Source organism: Myiozetetes cayanensis, unplaced genomic scaffold, assembly GCF_022539395.1.
Source record: "Myiozetetes cayanensis isolate MyiCay16 unplaced genomic scaffold, myiCay2020 scf1, whole genome shotgun sequence".
Classification (NCBI taxonomy): Eukaryota; Metazoa; Chordata; class Aves; order Passeriformes; family Tyrannidae; genus Myiozetetes; species Myiozetetes cayanensis.
The window spans coordinates 37,386,389-37,405,618 of NW_026086604.1; the positions used below are offsets into that span (position 1 = coordinate 37,386,389).

At 38.7% G+C, this 19,230-nt stretch overlaps 1 protein-coding gene across 3 annotated transcripts; it reads left to right on the plus strand.

Annotated features, from left to right (window-relative positions):
• Positions 1–1,590: 1,590 nt before the first annotated feature.
• Positions 1,591–18,929, plus strand: LOC126644648 (epidermal retinol dehydrogenase 2-like). Of its 3 annotated transcripts, none has more exons than XM_050324224.1 (7): positions 1,591–1,751; positions 2,600–2,953; positions 6,546–6,677; positions 8,138–8,237; positions 9,875–10,019; positions 10,969–11,091; positions 11,619–18,929. In XM_050324224.1, the coding sequence occupies exons 2-7, from the start codon at positions 2,627–2,629 to the stop codon at positions 11,710–11,712; spliced, it is 921 nt and encodes a 306-aa protein (XP_050180181.1). In that variant the 5' UTR covers positions 1,591–1,751; positions 2,600–2,626; the 3' UTR covers positions 11,713–18,929. The 3 variants fall into 3 exon arrangements, with proteins under 3 accessions (XP_050180181.1, XP_050180196.1, XP_050180188.1); XM_050324239.1 differs by lacking the exon at positions 1,591–1,751 and adding an exon at positions 1,982–2,227; XM_050324231.1 differs by lacking the exon at positions 1,591–1,751 and having other exon boundaries at positions 1,983–2,953.
• Positions 18,930–19,230: the final 301 nt, after the last annotated feature.

Consider the following 19,230-nt stretch of genomic DNA (forward strand, 5'->3'; position numbering starts at 1 on the left):
ATTTAATCTCCAAATGCTAAACAAGTCTCTAAAGTAGCCATCAAATCTAGCTATTGGTGAGCAGAATGCAACTTACCCAAAATCATCTTGTGTGTTCCCCAAGTCCCTTGTCACTTACCAAATCCACTCCTTACCTAAAGCTAGCAATAAGCTGTAGCACTCCACTACCACACCAAAGCCTCTAATTTAGGTATACAAATTATTAATCATCATTGTCATTTTCACTACGTATAGAATGATAGCTAGCTGCTTCTTAGGTCAGTTCAGTGTAAGAGCAGGGAAGTTATGTGTTTTCATACTTGCATAACCATGGGCTTTGGAAACAGGCTCCTCCTGTTAACTTACAGCTTGCAAAGTTCTGGTTGCAACACTGTTCCTCACCAATGCTGTTCACCTTGAAATGTCATCATAATAAACAAGCATCACCTCTGGTTTGTTTCATAACCAGGAATTCATTGCTGAATCACTTCAGCTTCCCCTCACCATAGTCTGCTGATTTTGCCATGTAATTACCGATTACAGTGAGACATTTGGAGTTACCTTACCCACTTGTTTTGCATTGCTTGGTGCCTTGTTTGGAACCACAGCTCACTGAGGCTTTTAGATCTGCCTTCAGCCTCAGTGTGTGTATTCCAGATTCCCCTTTTGCTGGCACCTAAATAGAATATTCAACAGTTAATTGTGTATGAAAGTACATCCCTTCCATACAACTATTCACACTGACAGCCTAAAATTTTCCACCATATTTCTTGGTGTAAATAGCATCAAATTATGTGAACTATGATTTTATTTCAGCTTAACTGAAAAATACCCTGTGAATCCCCATGAAGTCTACTCTGAATTATGTGGATCAGAGCACACTGTGACTTTTTTCAAATAATTTCCCTCTATGACTTGCTGATAAACGAGACTTTCAGTATCACTTATTCAAAATGCAAAGTACAGCAAATAAAATAGTGCTCTCTTGATTCCCTTTTTACGTCAACAGAGTGGAAGATGTCAAGGTGATCAAGACAAGCAGATAACACCACAGGAAAAGCACATTCTTAAGGACCTAAGTAGGAGTGTGGCTTTCTATTCAAACTTGAGGAAAAAACAGCGATGCTACAGTGGTGCGGAACTGTGGTTTTAAAGTTGGATAAAGCATTTATGGAAAACTGAGGACCCACAAGAAACAATGATAATCGTGGGGTTTCACTTTTTTTAGGGAGACAAGTTTTATGATCAGCGTCTCCCTTTTTGCTCCCATCCCGGCAAGCTGGTGAACAGTAATTTACGACGTAAAGTAAGAAGTTTTTAACTTTGTAACTGCAACGAAGTAGCAGCAGGGGGAGGAATGAGCGCTTGCTATCCAAGCCCTTGGCCAGGTGGTTCTCCAAGCGGGATGGAGCCTGCGGTGCCTTCCCGATGGCCGGGCCGGCCTGGCGCGGGGGGGCCGCCGATGTGGCTGCAGCAGCAACAGCGGGATGTGTCGACGCGGTAGCGGAGGCTGCAACCCGACAGGTGCCCTCGGCAAGGCTTGGTACCCTCTGCTGCAGAGCCAGGCAGCCCCACCGGCATCCGGCATCCCGCACCCGCCCAACCGGGAAGCGCCGCCTGCCCCAACCCCGGCTCCGCACCCCGCACCTCCCCGGGCCGCCTCCGCCCCCGCACGGAGCCCAGCCTTCGGGGCGGGCCGGGCCGGGCCGGGCCGGGCAGTGCCATCCCTGTGTCACCGCGGGCGGGCAGTGCGGGGCAGGAGGGAGCCGTCGGTGAGCGCGGGGGCATCGCGGGGGCATCGCGGCCCCGGCCCGGCGGGGGTATCGGGCGGCGGTGTCGGGCGGGCGGAGAGAGGGGCGCTCAGCCCCTCTGGGGCGGGGCCGGGGCAGGTGGGGAGGGGGCGAGGGGGCCGCAGCCGCCGGGAGTTTGGATTCCCCCCGTGGGACACAGCCTGGCGGCGGGACGTGCCTGGCGGGTCGGTGGCGGGCGCTCCTTCTCCTGAGCCTCGCCCTTCCCGCCCCAAACACCGTAAAGGGAGTGGTACTGCCTAATGCAGGGTGACAATCGAAGCTCCTAACTCCTAGGCTTTTGCCTGTGATTGGCAATTTGCTCACAGATGGGAATTCGTGGTGTGATTTCAGCCGGACGGCACTGGAAAATACACACAGTGCGGGAACGTTCCCACTGCCTGCCTCCCGAAACATCAGGTCACGTTTCCCGCTAAGGAGGACACCTTCCTTCCCCTAAGGTTGATACCACATCAGTGTGTTCGGTACTTTTCTGTTCAGCTAACATCACCTTGCTGTGAAAACAAAGTGTTCTGTAGCTATTGACTCAACATACCTGTATAAAATGTATGTCAGTAAACGTTTTCAAAAAAGGAGATGGAAGCTGAGGACACCAGGACGAAACAGAAGGTCTGTAAGATCTAGCAGAAGATATTTGCTTTAATTCTACTGGTAAGGAGCCGGTAGATTTCACAAAGCAAATCTTTAATAAAGTGTTTTGTACCTGCACAAAAGAACAATGCAAAAGAAACGGCTGTTTGAAGTTCAAATCTCTTTTTTTTAGTCAATATCTCAGTGTCCTAATGTATTTTATTTCTGGATTTTAATTACAGAAGAGTGGTGCTTGCACCTGAGAAATCATGTTCAACTTCAGATGCATCAAGAAGTTACTACAGTACCTGAAATTTTTCATTTATTTATTTATTGAGAATCTCTTCTGTATATGTCCTCTACACAAAAAATATTTTGCTGCTGAAATAGTTCTTATTACTGGCTCTGCAAATGGGATTGGAAGGCAGATTGCCTTAAAATTTGCTCCTTTGGGAGTAACTTTGGTTCTTTGGGACATCGATGATGAAGGCAACAAAGAAACATGCAGACTAGCCCAAGAAAATGGAGCTAACCGGGTGTTTGTCTACCACTGTGACTGCAGCAGTAGGGAGGATATCTATGAAAAGGCAGACAAGGTAAGATTTGGCTTCTTCTGATTTTTCTTGCTTCTTTTTAATAGTATATGCTATGGATTTTTTTTTTTTTTTTAGAAACTTACTGTTCAGAAACTTACTGTTTAGAAAACTGTTTAGAAAACTTACTGTTTCTAAACTTAAACTTACTGTTTAGAAACTTACTGTTCATTACAGATAAGAAATCATGTAGGGCAATGATTTCTCTTTTCAGCAACTCACTTCTAGATGGAACTTAAACTATGTTCTCAATAAAGTAACTGGATTTAAGATGTTCTGTTGAGATTTGTCCATTTTCAGTCTTCATTGTAAGACGGTAACCTCTTTTAGATTAAGAGTACGGTAAAACATGCAGCAGACGTTATCTCCATGTATTTGTTAAGGCTTTGAAATTTCTTCAAGACATCAAGAAAAAATTTTTAAAATAAGAAAAAAATCAGTATATGTTGTAAGGGGGGAGTTCTTTCCTTTGCCCAATTGTTTAGAAAACTAGTTCTGTAAGGGTGACGCTGTGTGTAATGTTTTCAGAAATGTCAGTCAAAATGATGATTCAGCTTTGCTTTATTTTTTGGTCAATATAGCTGGGAAGTAAGGTAGAGAAGAACTCCATTTCAAATTAAACCCTTTTGCTGGGCTGACCTACGTTTTTTAACCTTTTTTTAAAATTTATTTTTATTATTGTCAGAGTCTAGAAATTGGACATTGACATTATTACTTTTTACTTGTCTTTGAACTGCCTGAAAATATTTCCCAGTATAGCCTCACTTATAATACAGTTATCCACTCTACCATTTTATCCAAGGATAAATTTTTCTCCTGGTGTACAAGAACATACACTGTTCAAGTGTATGTTCTTGGACACATGACTCTCAGGTCACATCTTTGACAACAAAGAACCACAGGTGGTACCATACTATTAGTGGGGCAGTGGTGTATTTATTGTATCATAATGGCATGTAAGCACAGATAAGCAAGTTGTTGAGTGCTGACCCTGTGCTGACACAACACACAGTGTTTGAGGAGGATTATCTTTGGCTTTGTCAGTACAGATGATGTGATCCTGACACCTGTGTGAGACATTGATAATGACTGCAACAATTTTGGAGTAGCAATCACAGTAATTTCAGCAATCTTAGTATCTATTATCACTTCCAAGTAAGACGAAAGCTCTGTCTGAGCAACTTGTGGTCAGTACTTCATATATGACATTTGATCTTTATTTGAAATGATATTATAAAAAAACAGCAGTTCTTCTCAAATCGTATTTTTTGCAAGTAAAAAAAAAAAAACTTACCTTAGAATTTACCAAGATCAAGTCTCTTTAAAAGTTAACATTTTAAATTGGCATTAAGTTAAGTTCTGTTCCCATAAAGGCTATCTTCTTGCAAAGACATTCATCAAAATGAGTAATTTAGGCTTATGTAGATAATTTCTTTGTTGGACTTCACTGTCCATGCTGAACATTTTTAATTTTTTTGTTTACTCTTAGTTTAACACAGTCTCAAAAGGTTTGTTTTGTGCTCTCCAGTAATTTTTAATCTCCAAACACATTAACTGAATAAGCCTCAGGGCTGATATCAGCAAAGGGCTGATATCAGGCCCATATCAGCAAACACTGTACTGCAGGGCACAGACTGACCTACCAACAGAAACTTGAAGAGCTGTTTAAAATTCAGAAATTCCTGTTAAGGTGTTAAATCATTGTTAACAATATCAACATCTTCATAGATATTTGCATGTATTGAACAGTCATGTCTTTCTGGAGCCAGAAATTTTCTTAGATCAAGACTTTTTCATCTAGGGGCCTCCTCTACTCTTGGAAATACCTGCAGCTTTTTGATTGGTAGTATAAGAAGTCTTGAGCTTGGACACAGAAGATAAAGTAATAGCAAAAAAAGTTAAATTAATTGTTTATGTTTGATATACTCACTGCAAAAAAACCTAGGTATTTTCCAATAATGAAAGCTTTCTTTCTAGGAAGCAAATCAGACCACCAAAGTCCCTAAAGAAGAGGTTTTTAAAATAAACTGGTGAAGTGAAGAGCAACTAATTTTCAGGATCAGGCAGTGTCCACCTGGGAATTTTGAAGGAAATCAGATATGGATCGGTTGAGCTGGAAATATGGGAGGTGTGTTTTGCTATAACAGGTGATCAGAAACAAAGAGTAGCAAATATGCCTGTTTTAAAGTGCACTTGAGAGGCCACAAACTACGATCTTGTCTTAGAAAAAATTGGTGGAAACCAGAAAAAAAGAGAGGAATTAATAGACACCTGACAGAATTCATACCGTAGAACAATCAGCTTGACTTTTCGCAAATGGAAGCCAAGCTTCACATGTATTTTGTAGTAGTGAGTAAACAGATCAAATGAAGCCAGGTTAAATAAAATGCTGCCATTGGTGAAACTACGTTGTCAAGTGAAGAAAAAGAGGATCATCATATGGACTGACACAGCAGCTGAAAGACACGGCAGGGAGGAAAGCACAGATACATCCCACAAAGGAAGAACTGAGTATTCCTGCCACACTCAGTAGTGTGTAGATTTGCATTCGTTTGTGCAGGTGGAATGGTGCTAATATCTGAGCCCTGTTTTTCTATGGCAAGGATTAAACCTGACACAGCTGAAGGAGTATCAGGCAAGTCTTCACTGAACGCTACGGTTCCCTGAGAGAGCCAAAGGAAGGTCAGATGTTAGGGTATCAGACTGAAGTACCTGTTCCCAAATTGCCAGACAGCAGCATGGGTGGGATTTTTATGCTTTTGTAGTCACACTATAATTTTTGAGATGCTGGATAACCGCTCACCTCTAGCACAGGAATCTCTGCAGTGAGACTGGTTCTTAAAACTATGAATAAATCTTGGCCATCTGCTTTGATATAAATCCAAATCTTGGGACAAAATCTTGTTATAATAAACTGAAATCTTTTTATAATCAATGGAGCTAATGGTGATTTTGGCCTTCTTTCCAAGTGATGTTATCTATCTATTTCATGGTAGGTCCTTTTTTTACTCAGAGGATTGGTATCCCCAGGAATCTGTGCTGAATTCTTTCCAGTTCAGTAGAAATTATATAGAAAAGGGGTTGAACAGGCTCGTCTGAGGAATGCAGCTTCTCACAATACCAAAACTAGGGAACCAGAAATGTTCCAATTGCAGTTAAAGCACACTCGTGGTGCACACTAAAGCTTTGTAAGTTATTACCTTATGTTCCTGTGGAAGCCAAAAGTATTCCAGAGTTCAGGGAGCAATTAGACAAATTCAGGGAGTGAGATGGGGTGGAGAATCGCTGGGTTATACTAAACACAAAGATATTGATACCTTATATCTCTCAGGAAGCTCCGAAGTTGCAACATGTGAAAAGTTAGGTGCACTGGAAACCTTAGAGCCCTCGTCCTTTTTTTATTGCTTTCCACCATGAGACAAGGGCTAGGAGGCTCAGATGGACCTCTGATCTGAAGCAATACAACAGTTCTTAAGTACTTATGTTTTCAGAAGACATATCAATTACTGCAAATATCTCTAAACATTTTCATAAATGAAACACAAGAGGCAAGGATACCTTCTAAAACTTAATGTTTATATTTTTTTTTATTTAGGTTAAAAAAGAAGTTGGGGATGTTACTATTCTAATTAATAATGCTGGCAGAGCGCTTGGGAAGAAGTTCTGTGACATTTCAGATGAAGATTTTGAAAAGACCTTGAGAATCAACTTCTTCTCTCAAGTCTGGGTAAAGTTTTGTGTTGGTTTTTATTTTTTTCTGGGTAATCAAAAGGTAGAGTCAAGTGTTTTCATGTGAAAATCACCATCGTGGTGTCTACCTCAAAACTCCAATTTGGAATAGGGATGTGAAGGGCCTTGACTTGGGGGAGAAGATGTTTTCATAATCATCCTGTAATTGGAAACCTGCCAAATTGACAGTCTCCCCATTATGTTTCAGTAATATTAACACAAACCTGCCTGAGCACTTTGGTAAATCAAAAGTTTTTGCAATTGTACTGTGAAACATACCCGTAACAGCTGCGGTGTGATGGCATCTGAATTCCCTGTTTGCTGACACTGGAAGGGTTTGTCTAAGGGTCTTGTAGCATTCAGGGAGACACAACCATGACTTGGTAGTGAACTTGGTAGTGTTAGATTTACAGTTGGACTCAGTGATCTTAAAGGTCTTTTCCAACCTAAGTCGTTCTATTCCAACCATTTTTTGCTGCACATGTTGGTGTCAATCTTCAGGCTGCTTTCATTCCTAGTCACCATCTGATTAAAGTACATAGAAAAGTAATCTGGGTAGTAACTATTATTCTTTATTTTCTTACCTCTGAAGGAATTTGCTATTATTTGGTCTCTCAGTTGACCTTTAGTAGGTTTTGTTGTGAGGGAGCATTACTCTTGCCCCCTCTTGCATTTTTTGTTTATATGCCTGAGTCAACAGGTTGCATCAGGGAACAAGTATTGCATTGCAACTCCCTTGTTAAAAGGCAGTTCTCAACGGAAGATCCTTGCAGATAAGAGTCCTCTAAGCATTCCTCAGCCACACTGCATCATTCTTCCAAATACTTGAGGCAAAGGCACTGAGATATGTCCTCCCAAGAGGTCTGAAGAAACACTGGGCAGGAGGACAGTGTTATACTAGGCACTCACATTTGGAGTCAAGTTGGACATCTCAGCTATGGAAACAAGAATTGTCATTGCTCATCTCTTTTTTTTTTTTTTTTTTTTTATCTAACCCTTCATAAAACACTAGCATTCTCCTTAGTTACTGTCACCCACAGTGGTGGTCCGGGGTGCTGCAGTTGTCTGGCAGTTCAGTTTGCAAAAGAAAGGGCCCACAGGCAGCTGAACTTCCCTTGATGTGTTGACTTCTAGCTCCCTCTTGTGTACCAAACCTTTGGCAGTAGTCTCAAAGAGACTCAAATCGTGAGGAACCAGGAGACAGAGAAAATAGAAACTTTGCTACTTTTAGTAAGACGATTTTAATGCTGTTAGATCATCAGATAGAGGGCAGTCATTCAAGGGAATGTTGTCTATCATTTAAAAATTGTTACAGAAATAAAAGATCAGTTGGGCTTCTTGTATAATGGAGCCCCAGAAAGCAGATCAGATAGTAAAGCCTATTTTTGAAATGCAACTCTTTTGGCATGTCTATTTATAAAGGGTTTTTTTAATATGTATATATATATATTCTCTTAGACTTGCAAGGCTTTTCTTCCAGCCATGATGGCCTGTAACCGTGGGCACCTGGTTAGCATGGCCAGTGCGAGTGGATTACTGGGACTCTACAGACTGACAGGTTAGTATTGTCAGCTGCCATTACAAATTGGATCTACATACTGATGACTTTTCTCTGCAACCTAATAAAGGCTCGGCTTAAGCAGCCTATACTGACAAGAACCTGAGGATGCCAAAGGTGATGGTGTCCCAACGAGTGTGACGGTGTCACGTTGCCCAAGTGGCACCGGGAGCTCACTGCAGATTTTACTGTCTGATTACAGACTGTCTTATCTCCACAGAATAAGGACATCACAGCTTGTGTGTGTGCAGTGGGAAGAAGTTCTGCATACAAGTTGTCTTAACTCTTTCTCACGCCAGGTCTTCTTCAGAGTCCTGAGACATGGGTTATATCTGGAACTATATATTTAGCTGGGAAATGATTTTCAGGTCCAGAAGGTGTTTTGGCAGAATTTTCAATAAAATTAATTTGAATAAAGTTTTAAGCTATTTAAAAGCTCAATATTCTCAGCTGTTTCCCTCAGGAGAGCAGTCTGCTATAGTCCTGTCTATTTCATCAGTCTGAGTCTGCTACCCAGTCTTTCCTCAAGCCTGTCTTACATTTTGGTTGTATCTCTGAGGATGCCCTATAAGAACGTGAACTTCAGTGTAATAAGTATCTCTTGTTTCTTCTGCTGATTGATGTGTTACTGTAGCGTTCATTTGCCTTCTGTTATCACTGGGTCATGTTTGGTATTGATAATATAGGTTACATTCAGGTTTCATCATATAACTGTAAGAATTACGGGGGTGGATCTGTCCATCCATGTTTTAAACCTTTTACATCTTAACTATTTATTTTTAGGCTGTATGGTTCCATCATTCACTGTGGGTGAATTCCTGAAGAATAGCAAACTATCTCTGATACCAGTCTTTGAATCACTCTTTTAGCAAAATTGGATTTCATTATATCTAATAGCTATTTTCACAAACATTTGAAAAAACTTTAGGAAACCACATGTAAATCACTATATTAAAGCAGTTTCCTCCAGTTGTAAAGTTGTGTAATAATTTGGTTGGAAGAAATCTCTAAAGGTCATTTGATCCACATACCCAAATAAAAGCAGGCTCAACTTAGATCAGATTGCACAGGGCTGTGTGAGGGCAAGTTTTGATTATCTCCAAGGATGGAGTTTCATGCATTCATCAAAAATAAAATTCTGATCAGATTCAGTCTTCCTGGGAAAACAAAACAAAAAGTTGCAGGGTAAATCAGAAGAAATAGGCTAAAGCAGCATTTGTAAGTAGGGTATCCATATTTTACCACTAGAAACAGTTTTTTCTGAAATGCAACCTGTGATTTTGAAGGGTGAAGACATTTGAACTGAAAGAATGTCTGGTTTGTATATGACTATCTGGAAATGTACATAAAATATTGAATAAGCTCATCTTCCTATATCACTCTATGGTGCACTGAAAAAAACTGCTTTGGAAAGGATTAATCTTATCCTTAGATGACTGTGTATCAACCATGGGAAGAATCATTAACCTTCAGAGTTAGCATCACCAATATGCTTAAAATACTAATTACAAGGTTGCTAATTATAGAACTAAATAATATAATGGATTAAATATTATTACAAGAAATTAGATTCTGTATATAGCATTTACTGTGGTGCTTTTGAGATTTTGAATATTTCTTCTTTCTTCACTTTTCAGATTATACTGCAAGCAAGTATGCTGTCGTTGGAATGATGGAAGCCATAAATTCAGAACTGTATCATGCAGGAAAACATGGCATTAAAACCACAATCATTTGCCCTTATTTTGTTAAGACTAAATTAAGTAAAGGTTTCCAAAGCGCGTAAGTAAAACAGATTGTGTACTATTTCGTATGTAAAAAATAATCACTACTCACAAGATATACCATATTCTAGATGGTTGATTTGATTTTCAATTCAGTATTTTTGCCCTATTGGCACATAAAACTATGTCTTTTGATCTAAAGAAATGCAAATCTTGCATACAGTTAATAATTGACAGGTGCAACAAGGACTGTGTAATAACCTCACAGACAAGGAAAGGTTTGTGATGCACAGCAGTATTTAAGGGTTAAAGGGAGCCTTATTTGTCAGTAGAAGGGACCCTGCTGATGTTCTCTGCCCCAAGTAATTTTGGCAGTGTGATTACAGTTATGGCTGTCAGGATACCCATGACCTGTCGTTATTAACCGTGCCCCATGATCTGTATTAGCAGGTACTGTGCTTCTCTGAGATGGAATAACTGTGGTATCTGGTGGGTGACTACGGGTGCAGTGATTGGAGAGGCTGCAAGCACTGAATTAGCCATTGTAGTAACACAGTGCCAGTGACCTTGGTTTTTCAGTGCTCTGCTCCTGCTTCCACCATTGATCATTCTGCAGTAGCATACGTCATGCAGAGCACAGCCTGTCTCCAGGCTGGAGACAGACCTGGTTCTGATCTACTTAGCTGTCACCTCAGCACCTACAGCACAAAAGGAGGAGGTGCGCAGAAGGCAGAACTTTATGCACAGAAGAGAATATAGTATGGCTAAGCTTGGAAGTTTTCAAATGCTGCAATCACGGTGGGCATTAACTTCATTAAAATTCATTAAAATTCAAAGTGTTTTCAATTTATTCTGATGATAGCAGGAACAAAGAGGTTTGGAGGTTCCTTTTCAAGACTACTTGAGAGGAAGGGGGAAAATTCATAAATTAGCCTATTACATATGTGGTAGAATCATCTCAAAAGCAAAGTTTTATAATTCCGTAACACCTTTTTCTTGTTTCACAGAAAACCTTTTTTGCTTCCTGTTTATGATGCAGAGTATGTAGCCAGCAAGATCTTGAATGCAGTTAAAAAGGAAAAGTTTTATCTAATCATGCCTCCAACTGTACGCTTATTTGGTTTGAAAACGTAAGCATGTGACTTGTCTTCTAGCATTACCTTCTTTCCTCTACCACATGACTGTAAAATCAGCAGAAATGTTTAGTAAAAGCAGTCCTTTAGTTAATATTCCTGCATTCAATCCAGTTATAGGTACCCAGCTTTGAAGAAATAGTGGTTTTAATTTTTTAATAGTCTAGGTAAATAGCATTGCTCTGGCCCCTTCTGTCTCTAATATATGTCTTAATTTACAGTTGGGTATAGAAATTTCGAGAATTTTCACGAGATGGTACACTGGGAGTAATGCCTGGGATAGAAATGTCTGCTTCCAGCCACTGCCTTCACTGCTGTCTGGGCTTTCACAAAATGGCTTGGTCTGTCATTTGTTTCCCCCACTTATAACACAGGGGAAACACCAAATGACTTATTGCCAGACATTAGAATTATTGAGCAAATATAATGGATTTATGATTTCTTTATTTATAGAGTACATTTTTCTAAAAAAAAAAGAAAAAAACAAACAAAAAACAAACCTAATTTGGTGTTTGTCTCATCAGTTTCATTCCTAGAAAAGTGGTACTATTCTTCGAATCATACATCAAGTTCGCTGAGAGCATGGATAAAGCCTTTGGTCGGAAGGAAAAGGATTGAAACAAAAATATTCTGAAGACTTCAAATGCCATCTAATTGAATATTTTCAGTAAAAAACTAATTTTAAATCATGTTTATTCTCTGACAGAAAACTTACCTCTTGTGTGATATTTGACATTGGTCAACATGCAATTTAATTCTTCATAACTGTCTTTTATGTCTTTACATCTTTATGTTTGGCAATTTTCCAAGTAACTTTGAAAAATCGTTGAAATTTAAAATTATATAGGTACTATGTTAAGTGATCAAGCAACAACTTGGCATGGACTGTATTGTCTTCAGACTGAAATTTCAATGACATAGCCTGAAAACACTGATTTTTAGGCACAACCCAATCTCTCATTTCTTGATGTCATGCTGCTTTTATCTGCGGTCTCAATAAAAGTCAGTAAGACCAGGCAGGGATGTTTGACTTCATTTTGTATTCTGAATTCTCAATTTCTGAGCAAAATCTTAAAGCACAGGAAAAACACACTCCTGTTGAAGCAGAAATCAAAACAAACAAACAAACAAACAAAACCACAACCAAAAAAACCTAAACCACAAAGCATTTAATACATTTCCCTTTTAGGGTCAAAACAGCACTGCAGTTCACACAAAGCCGACATGAAGAAGGGTTGCTGTGGGATGATGGGCTCTGCCTGGTTAGCTGTGCAGGGAGCCTGTGTTCTGAAGAGGAGTGAACTGCAAGGGGAGCTGATAAAGTGTGTGTGGTGCTGCGGCACTTACCACGCTCCTCGTTAGTCAGTACACTTTGCGAAACACTGTTCTGTGGGATACATGTGCCTGGGTCTTGACCCATGGCTAGAGGCTGATACTGGATCATTTATCAAAGGCTGTAGCTTAGAAAGAGCATATGTAAACTTGTAGCAGTAGCAAAGCATCATGTGCCTACTCAGAAAGGAGAGATGATGAAGCCCCACAATCAGAGGAAGTAGACAGGAAAGAATTCCATCCTAGAAATCACTTATGTGGTAATTAGTTGTCGCTATAAATTTTGTCAAAGGTTCCAACAACAGAATAGTTAAAGTTTACAAATGTAGGCTCTGTGGTGAGTAGCTGCTGTAGGCAGCTGTGTGTTGAGCACCGATGAAGCCCACAGGCATCTGGCTCCCTTCTCTGGCCCTAGAGGCTCCAATGCTGCTTTGAAGCAACCTGCAGAGGCCAGAAAGTGGGTTCAAGGTGCTGTGTCCCAGGTTAGGTCCCTGAAGTCAGCAGCTGAATCTGGACCTGTAAACTGGTCCACACACTTCTTTTTAATTCCAGTGACCTTACTTAAATTACTTAGAAAATCATTAATTTGAGAGTATTGTGAGAATCTGTGCAAGAAATCTTTGTTTGGCAATTTTCTGAGTAACTTTTGAAAAATCATTAAAATATAAAATTACATAGGCATTATGTTAAGTGACCAAGCAACAACTTTGCATGGACTATATTGCTTTCAGACTGAAACTTCAATGAGGTAGCCTGTTTGTCAGTGTGGAACATTATTCTGTTGTAAATCATGGAAAAAAGAATACAGACAAGAGGAATACCTCATGTATTCTTGTATGTGCTGGTACTTAATTGATAGAAATCAATCCTCATGTAAATTTTCAGAAAATGCTAGCATAAAATGTTCATAATTAGCTTAACTTAAAAAATGAACAAATAAATTGCAGACAAGAATAATGAATCTACAAAGCCTACCTTCTAAAAATCCACTGTAAGTAAATAGAGTGGATTTTTAGAAACTAGGCTCTGTAGTCATCTATTGCCCACATTTGCCACCATGTTTCAATTGTACTTAAGTAAGCCCATACTTGCTAACTCCTTTCCAGCTAAAAATGCTTATAAGAATGCACACTCCAATGAAAAACCTATTATTTTAACACCAGTGTTTCCAAAGTATGCATGCATTCAGTAAATCCTTTCATGTACCTGTAGATATTACAGGAGCAATTTGAGCTGAGAGAACGAGAAAGCTATCTAAGGTTTGCATCTTTGGAAAGCAAGGTTTATTGACTTATGTTTTTGAAAACTCTCTAGGTAATGAGTAATTGAAAAATTATTTTCTTCCAACTAATGAAACAGGAACAAAGTCTGAATTGCTCCCTGTGAATAATGATCGTTTTCTAAATTGCAAGCAAATATGTTGAGTATTGGGATTCCCTTATTCCACATGAATGTTGCAATTTGGCTCTAGATCTATGGTCATTTTTAAGTATGATTACAGCAGACAATGCAAACTGATGTGGCATTATATTTGTGAATGTATTGTGGGCCTGAATATCTTCATATGTAAGGCCATTACTGGTGTTGCAGAGCTTCAGAACAGGGCTCATGAGGTGAAAAGAATATGTTTTTTAATTATTTGGAAAATGAAACACACCTGTTAGTGACGTTAATATTTGGTGGACTATCCATCATTTAAAATCTGATGGCTAAGGATGAAATATCTGCAGTCAAAGAGCACATTGTAAGGGCTTTTTTTTCAGGACCCTTTTGTTATTTTCAGTTTCTTGAACTAACGTATATGAACCTGAACCTTACTACCTACATCTGCAGTAGTAAGTTTACCAGCTATATAGACAGGACATGAGTAGATTAGGAATAATGTAAAGGAAATAATGTTCTATTTTGTAAGCTATATTTCACCTATTCTGCACAGCTACACTGCAAAAACCTACTCTGTATTGCTGCAACCTCAGGCAACGGCACTCTTTGGCTCCATTTTTTTTTTCAGTCTAATCTGCTTTTCTCAAGAAGGAATTTGTAAAGCTTATACTTTCTAAGTCTCACAGTGATCTGTTAGATCTTCTTATGAGCTCCAGAAATCAGTAACTCGTTCTTTTCTATGAAAACACAAGGAAAATAATTTTGAGTTTTGGGGCTGGTTGTGGGTTTTTTGTTGTTGTTGTTTTGGGGTTTTTTGTTTCTCTTTTTTGTACAGAACAGAAGTGTGATAGATCCTGTAATACAATTCTAAAATTCTAAGCCAAGACCTTCCTATTAAGGCTCAGAAGATGTAATCAGATGCTGTTCCTGTTTTTCTAATATAAAATTATCTTTCATCTTTTGAAAAAAGTATCTCAGAGTTATCAACAACTCCTGCGAAACATACCCTCTACTTCTTTGAGGCTTTCATTTTATTTGTAATTCCTCTAAGCAAATACATTTTAACAAGAGAAATTCGGTTACTAATGAAGCTGCAAATGAGACTGGAAGGCAGTTTATCTTAATTTTTTTCTCCTCTGGGAGTACTCCTCATTCTCTGTGAAACTGATGAAGAGACCTGTGTTGCTGCATCAACAGTGAGTTAATCTGCAACGTCAGACAAAATACAGTTTCTTGCTCTTGTTTTATGCCCATTGGTACAGCATACCTCCAGAGAATTTTTTTCTTATAGAGGAACTTGTAGTTCTGGGTGTCTTATGAAGAACATTAATCACAATCAAATTGTAAGTATTTTCAGAAAGAAACTTTTGAATTATGTTGGGTCACCTTGTAATCCAACAAAAATCTTAGGTAAACCTTAGAGCAACCATATGCAACTTTGATTTCTCATCAATTTCTGTAATCACTTGGATATTTCGATGTCACTCTGGGACTGTCCCTGAGCAACTAAATGAGTACTCAGGTGGTTTTGCTGGGACATAGCACCCTGTGACTCCTTAATGTTCAGAGCATGAAAAAGAGAGAGAGAGGCTCACAGTAGCACCTTGCCCCATTAAGCCCACTGGCTGGATGGCTCAGTGCAGCTTAGTTCCTGTCCTGCATCAAAGGTCCTTCTGGAGGAAGAGCATTTTTAAATCATCTGCAAAAAGCAGAGAATGTCATATATATGATACAAATGTACAATAAACTACACCATAAGCATACTGGTATGATTCTTGAGGCTGTCCTGTGCCAGGCCAGGAGCTGGACTTTGATGATTCTTGTGGGTCTCTTCCAAGTCTGTGATTCTGTGATTATTATGCAGCAGCCTTCCAGGATCAGACCCAAAATACCTGCATTTCTTCCTGGGTGTATGTGCTATCACAGCCAAATCGGGATAACCATCTGAAATATACAGCTCTGTGGAAAATAGCCATTGTATGGAGATGGAGATATATATATTCTCCTACATTTCTTAGCTCCTCTTTTACTTGAGAGATAAATGTTTCCACCCAACCAAATTTGTTATATGTCCCCTATAAGTCATCACTGCAGTTTCTCATATATGCTCAAATTCTTCATCGATAGACTTAAGCATGTAACAACAGCTTAGTGACACTGAGATACAGCTTGCAGCATATCACAGAAACAACTGGACTTTCCAAGAAATTCTGATATCTTTTTCTGTTTAATCATCTGAATTGGCAATATCTCATTAAATTGTAAAACACTCTCAGAACAACCTCAGTCTTTCTGAAGGCCTGATCACCCTCTCTAAATGTCAGCCTACAAAACTCATTAAGTTATCTAATGAGTTTCTTTGGATCCCAAGGTTTTAAGAGTGAAACCAACCCGAGAAAATAAGTGACTAGCATAGCTGAAGAGAAGAACAAAGGAAAGACAGCATAACACGGGGGTCAGTCCAAAAACCTTTGTGTGCAAGGTTTCCTTTCCATGCCATCAAGACACTGGTTGCTTACAGAAAGTCCAGTCAAGGGTCTTGGAATACCAGATAAGGACAATTCATTTCCATCAGCTGCTTCCAGCCCGCATGAAGGCTACAGAAGCATCTGCACAACAACCACAGAGCAGCACACGCAAGTGTTTGAATATGTTATCTGCTGTGGGGAAGATTCCTATTAATTTTACATAGTGTTGAAACACAAGCTACAGGCACTTTGCTTAGGATTCCCAGTGTCACCTTATTCTCATGTTTTATCCAGTAGTAATTCTGAAATTAGAGACTCTACTGCAAAATTGCCTAGAGTGGGAGAAATAAAGGAAACTGTTTTAGAAGGATGGCTTTCATAAACAGGCACTCTAATAATACTCAAAGCTAATTTGAGACTAGTTTTATATACTAACAATAAAAAACATTTCCAAATCCTGCAATATTTGAAGTCTTTTTCATCAGTAACCTCTATCTTCTTCTTAGCCTCTGTCTGGAAAGACGTTTACTCCACAGTTCCCACAAGTAATGGGAAAACTGTGGAGGGATAGACTTGGTGCTGGAAGTCAGGAAATTTCCTGTTCTTCTGTCACTACCTTTGTCTTTGACCCTGTTCATACCCTGGAAAACACAAAAATAGTGAAAGTTGCATAAAGTGTGTATAAAATGTACTGTCCCTGTTTTTCATCATTATAGGTCCTGAGAAAAGCAGGCACTTTTTCATGGTAACTAGAAATAGATTTTCGTCTCTTTACTTTTACACGTAGAGAAATGTTATTACTTTCTGTATTGTCTGATGATTTTCAATACTTCATACAATTTCATGAGGAAGAAAGGCCTGAATCAATCCAAAGACCCCAGTTATTAACAGATCAAAATTCTACACTGATTACTATTATGGATTTTTCTAGTTTCCTTCTTCAGTCAATACAATGCCTCTGTTCAATACAGATTCTTCATGATGCCACAAACTGCTAATAAAGAATGACTGTTTAATTTAAAAAATAATTAATACAGATCTAATTGCCTTTTACCATTGCACAGAACTGTTGCTGAAGCCAAATAAATGATCAGGTGGCCATCCAATTCACTAACTAATCTCAGATGGCAGCACTGCCTGAGGTAGCCATGATTTAAAGAGTCACAAGGCATTGCTCAACATTTTAATAAACTCCATGCTTTCCAGGTGTTCGTTGATCAAATGCATTGTGTTGGTGGAAGTGGCATTTTAACAGTTGCTCTATTGCTTTCTCCATTGCTTCTTTCTCTGAAATGTGGTTAACAAATGAAACACTAATATTTCCAATGTGCATTTTTGGTGCCATTTAAGTCACCATTCACCTGATTTCTTACTGTTGTCTGTTTAGATGAATCACACCTAGGAATGCTTTCTCTGTTCCATTGTCACTAAAGGGAGTCTAGGTAGCTTGTATCTACAGGTTTGTATGATGTAGATGTCTACTTTGGGTCAACTGAATTCCCCAGGTATCAGGACAGACCTCCTGTCCAATGGAGGGAAAACTCAGAAATCTCGGATGGTATTTTTTACACTGCACCACTGTAGCAGTTCTTCACTTGAAGCATTGCTGGCCACCCCACCAGGCCATGGGCTATGATTAATGGGACTTCTTCATAAAATCTTCCTACACAACACATTTGCTGTTTCAATATCTGCGTTTGTCATCTAGGAAGCACAGAAAGAGTGTAAGTGGCGTAAGATACATGTACATGTATTGTCTCTATTTTTCACTTGTGGGAGACAAAAAGACAAAGTAAGGTCAGAAATTGTTGTTTTATTCCTCCATTTCTCAGTTGTTTAGTCAAAAGACCCACAAATCTTAAAAGTTCTTTACTGAAGGTTAACCTTTTCACTGTTACTGGTTTTTAATTATAAGCATTTTTAATTATGTATTTATGGTCTTACAAATAAATTTTTTGAAGTACAGGCAAATCATCTGTTCCACATAAAGAAATTACTCAACAACTGTCTTGCACTTCAATTATTTACTCTTTACTCAAGAAAAAGTATTTGCAAAGTAGCAGCAATGATGAGACCAACATGAATAGCAGAGGTGTTGCCACACAGACAAAACATCCAGGAATAAAATTCCAATATTTTCCATTACCTAATCCATTTTAAGTGGTAATTAAGAACTATACAGGTTTTGTGAAACACTTCCATGTTCTAAGACACTAAGAGATCTTCAGATGTTGTCAGTGTTACCTATGGGTTAGTTCCAGGCATCTCCCTATATTAGTTTGAGTTCTTTTTAAATTTTACTCTCCCTTTTGACTGTATATTCAGCCAAGTTAGATGTGCCTTGCTAAGGCTCAGCTTTCAGGACATCTTATCACCAGATAAGTATATCTAAAATTGATGTTCTGAATTTGGTTCTAAACTCCTCTGTTCTTCACTTTGGCAGAAAAGACCTAATATCATTTTCAGGTCAATTATAATATACTTTAATATGTCACCTGAATTTTTAAACAAGAATCAAGTGTCCTATAAAGAATGATACAATGGATTTTAGTTTAATGTTGAAGAAGAACATACATATATTTATATATACACACATATATATAAAACAATGTACATATCTATGAAAGAGGGAGATAAATATGAATTATATAGTTGCAGCTGCTAGTTTATGTGTATCCAAAAATAGTTTACACAAAAGAAAGTTCCTTGAAATTTCTCTAGGTGAGTAACACAATTTCTCTAGCATAGTCATGCTAACCTTTCAGAACTATACTAAAATCATCTTTTTAAAAACATTGGTTAATGCTTCTTTTCTTGCCTTTTTTTTCTGTTTCTTATTGTTAAACGAAATACAAATTTCACGCAGGTGTAAATTTATATATTCTTCTCTTACATTTACACACATAAAGATACTTTTTTTTCTGCAATGGAACAGGCTGAGTAGAGCTGATTC

What these genes read in the sequence shown, in the direction of transcription:
- LOC126644648 (XM_050324224.1), top strand. Translation starts at nt 2,627, where the DNA reads ATGTTCAACTTCAGATGCATCAAGAAGTTACTACAGTACCTGAAATTT. An exon ending in GGGACTCTACAGACTGACAG is followed by an intron (nt 8,238 to 9,874) that starts GTTAGTATTGTC and finishes TTCACTTTTCAG; the next exon opens with ATTATACTGCAAGCAAGTAT. An exon ending in AGTAAAGGTTTCCAAAGCGC is followed by an intron (nt 10,020 to 10,968) that starts GTAAGTAAAACA and finishes CTTGTTTCACAG; the next exon opens with AAAACCTTTTTTGCTTCCTG.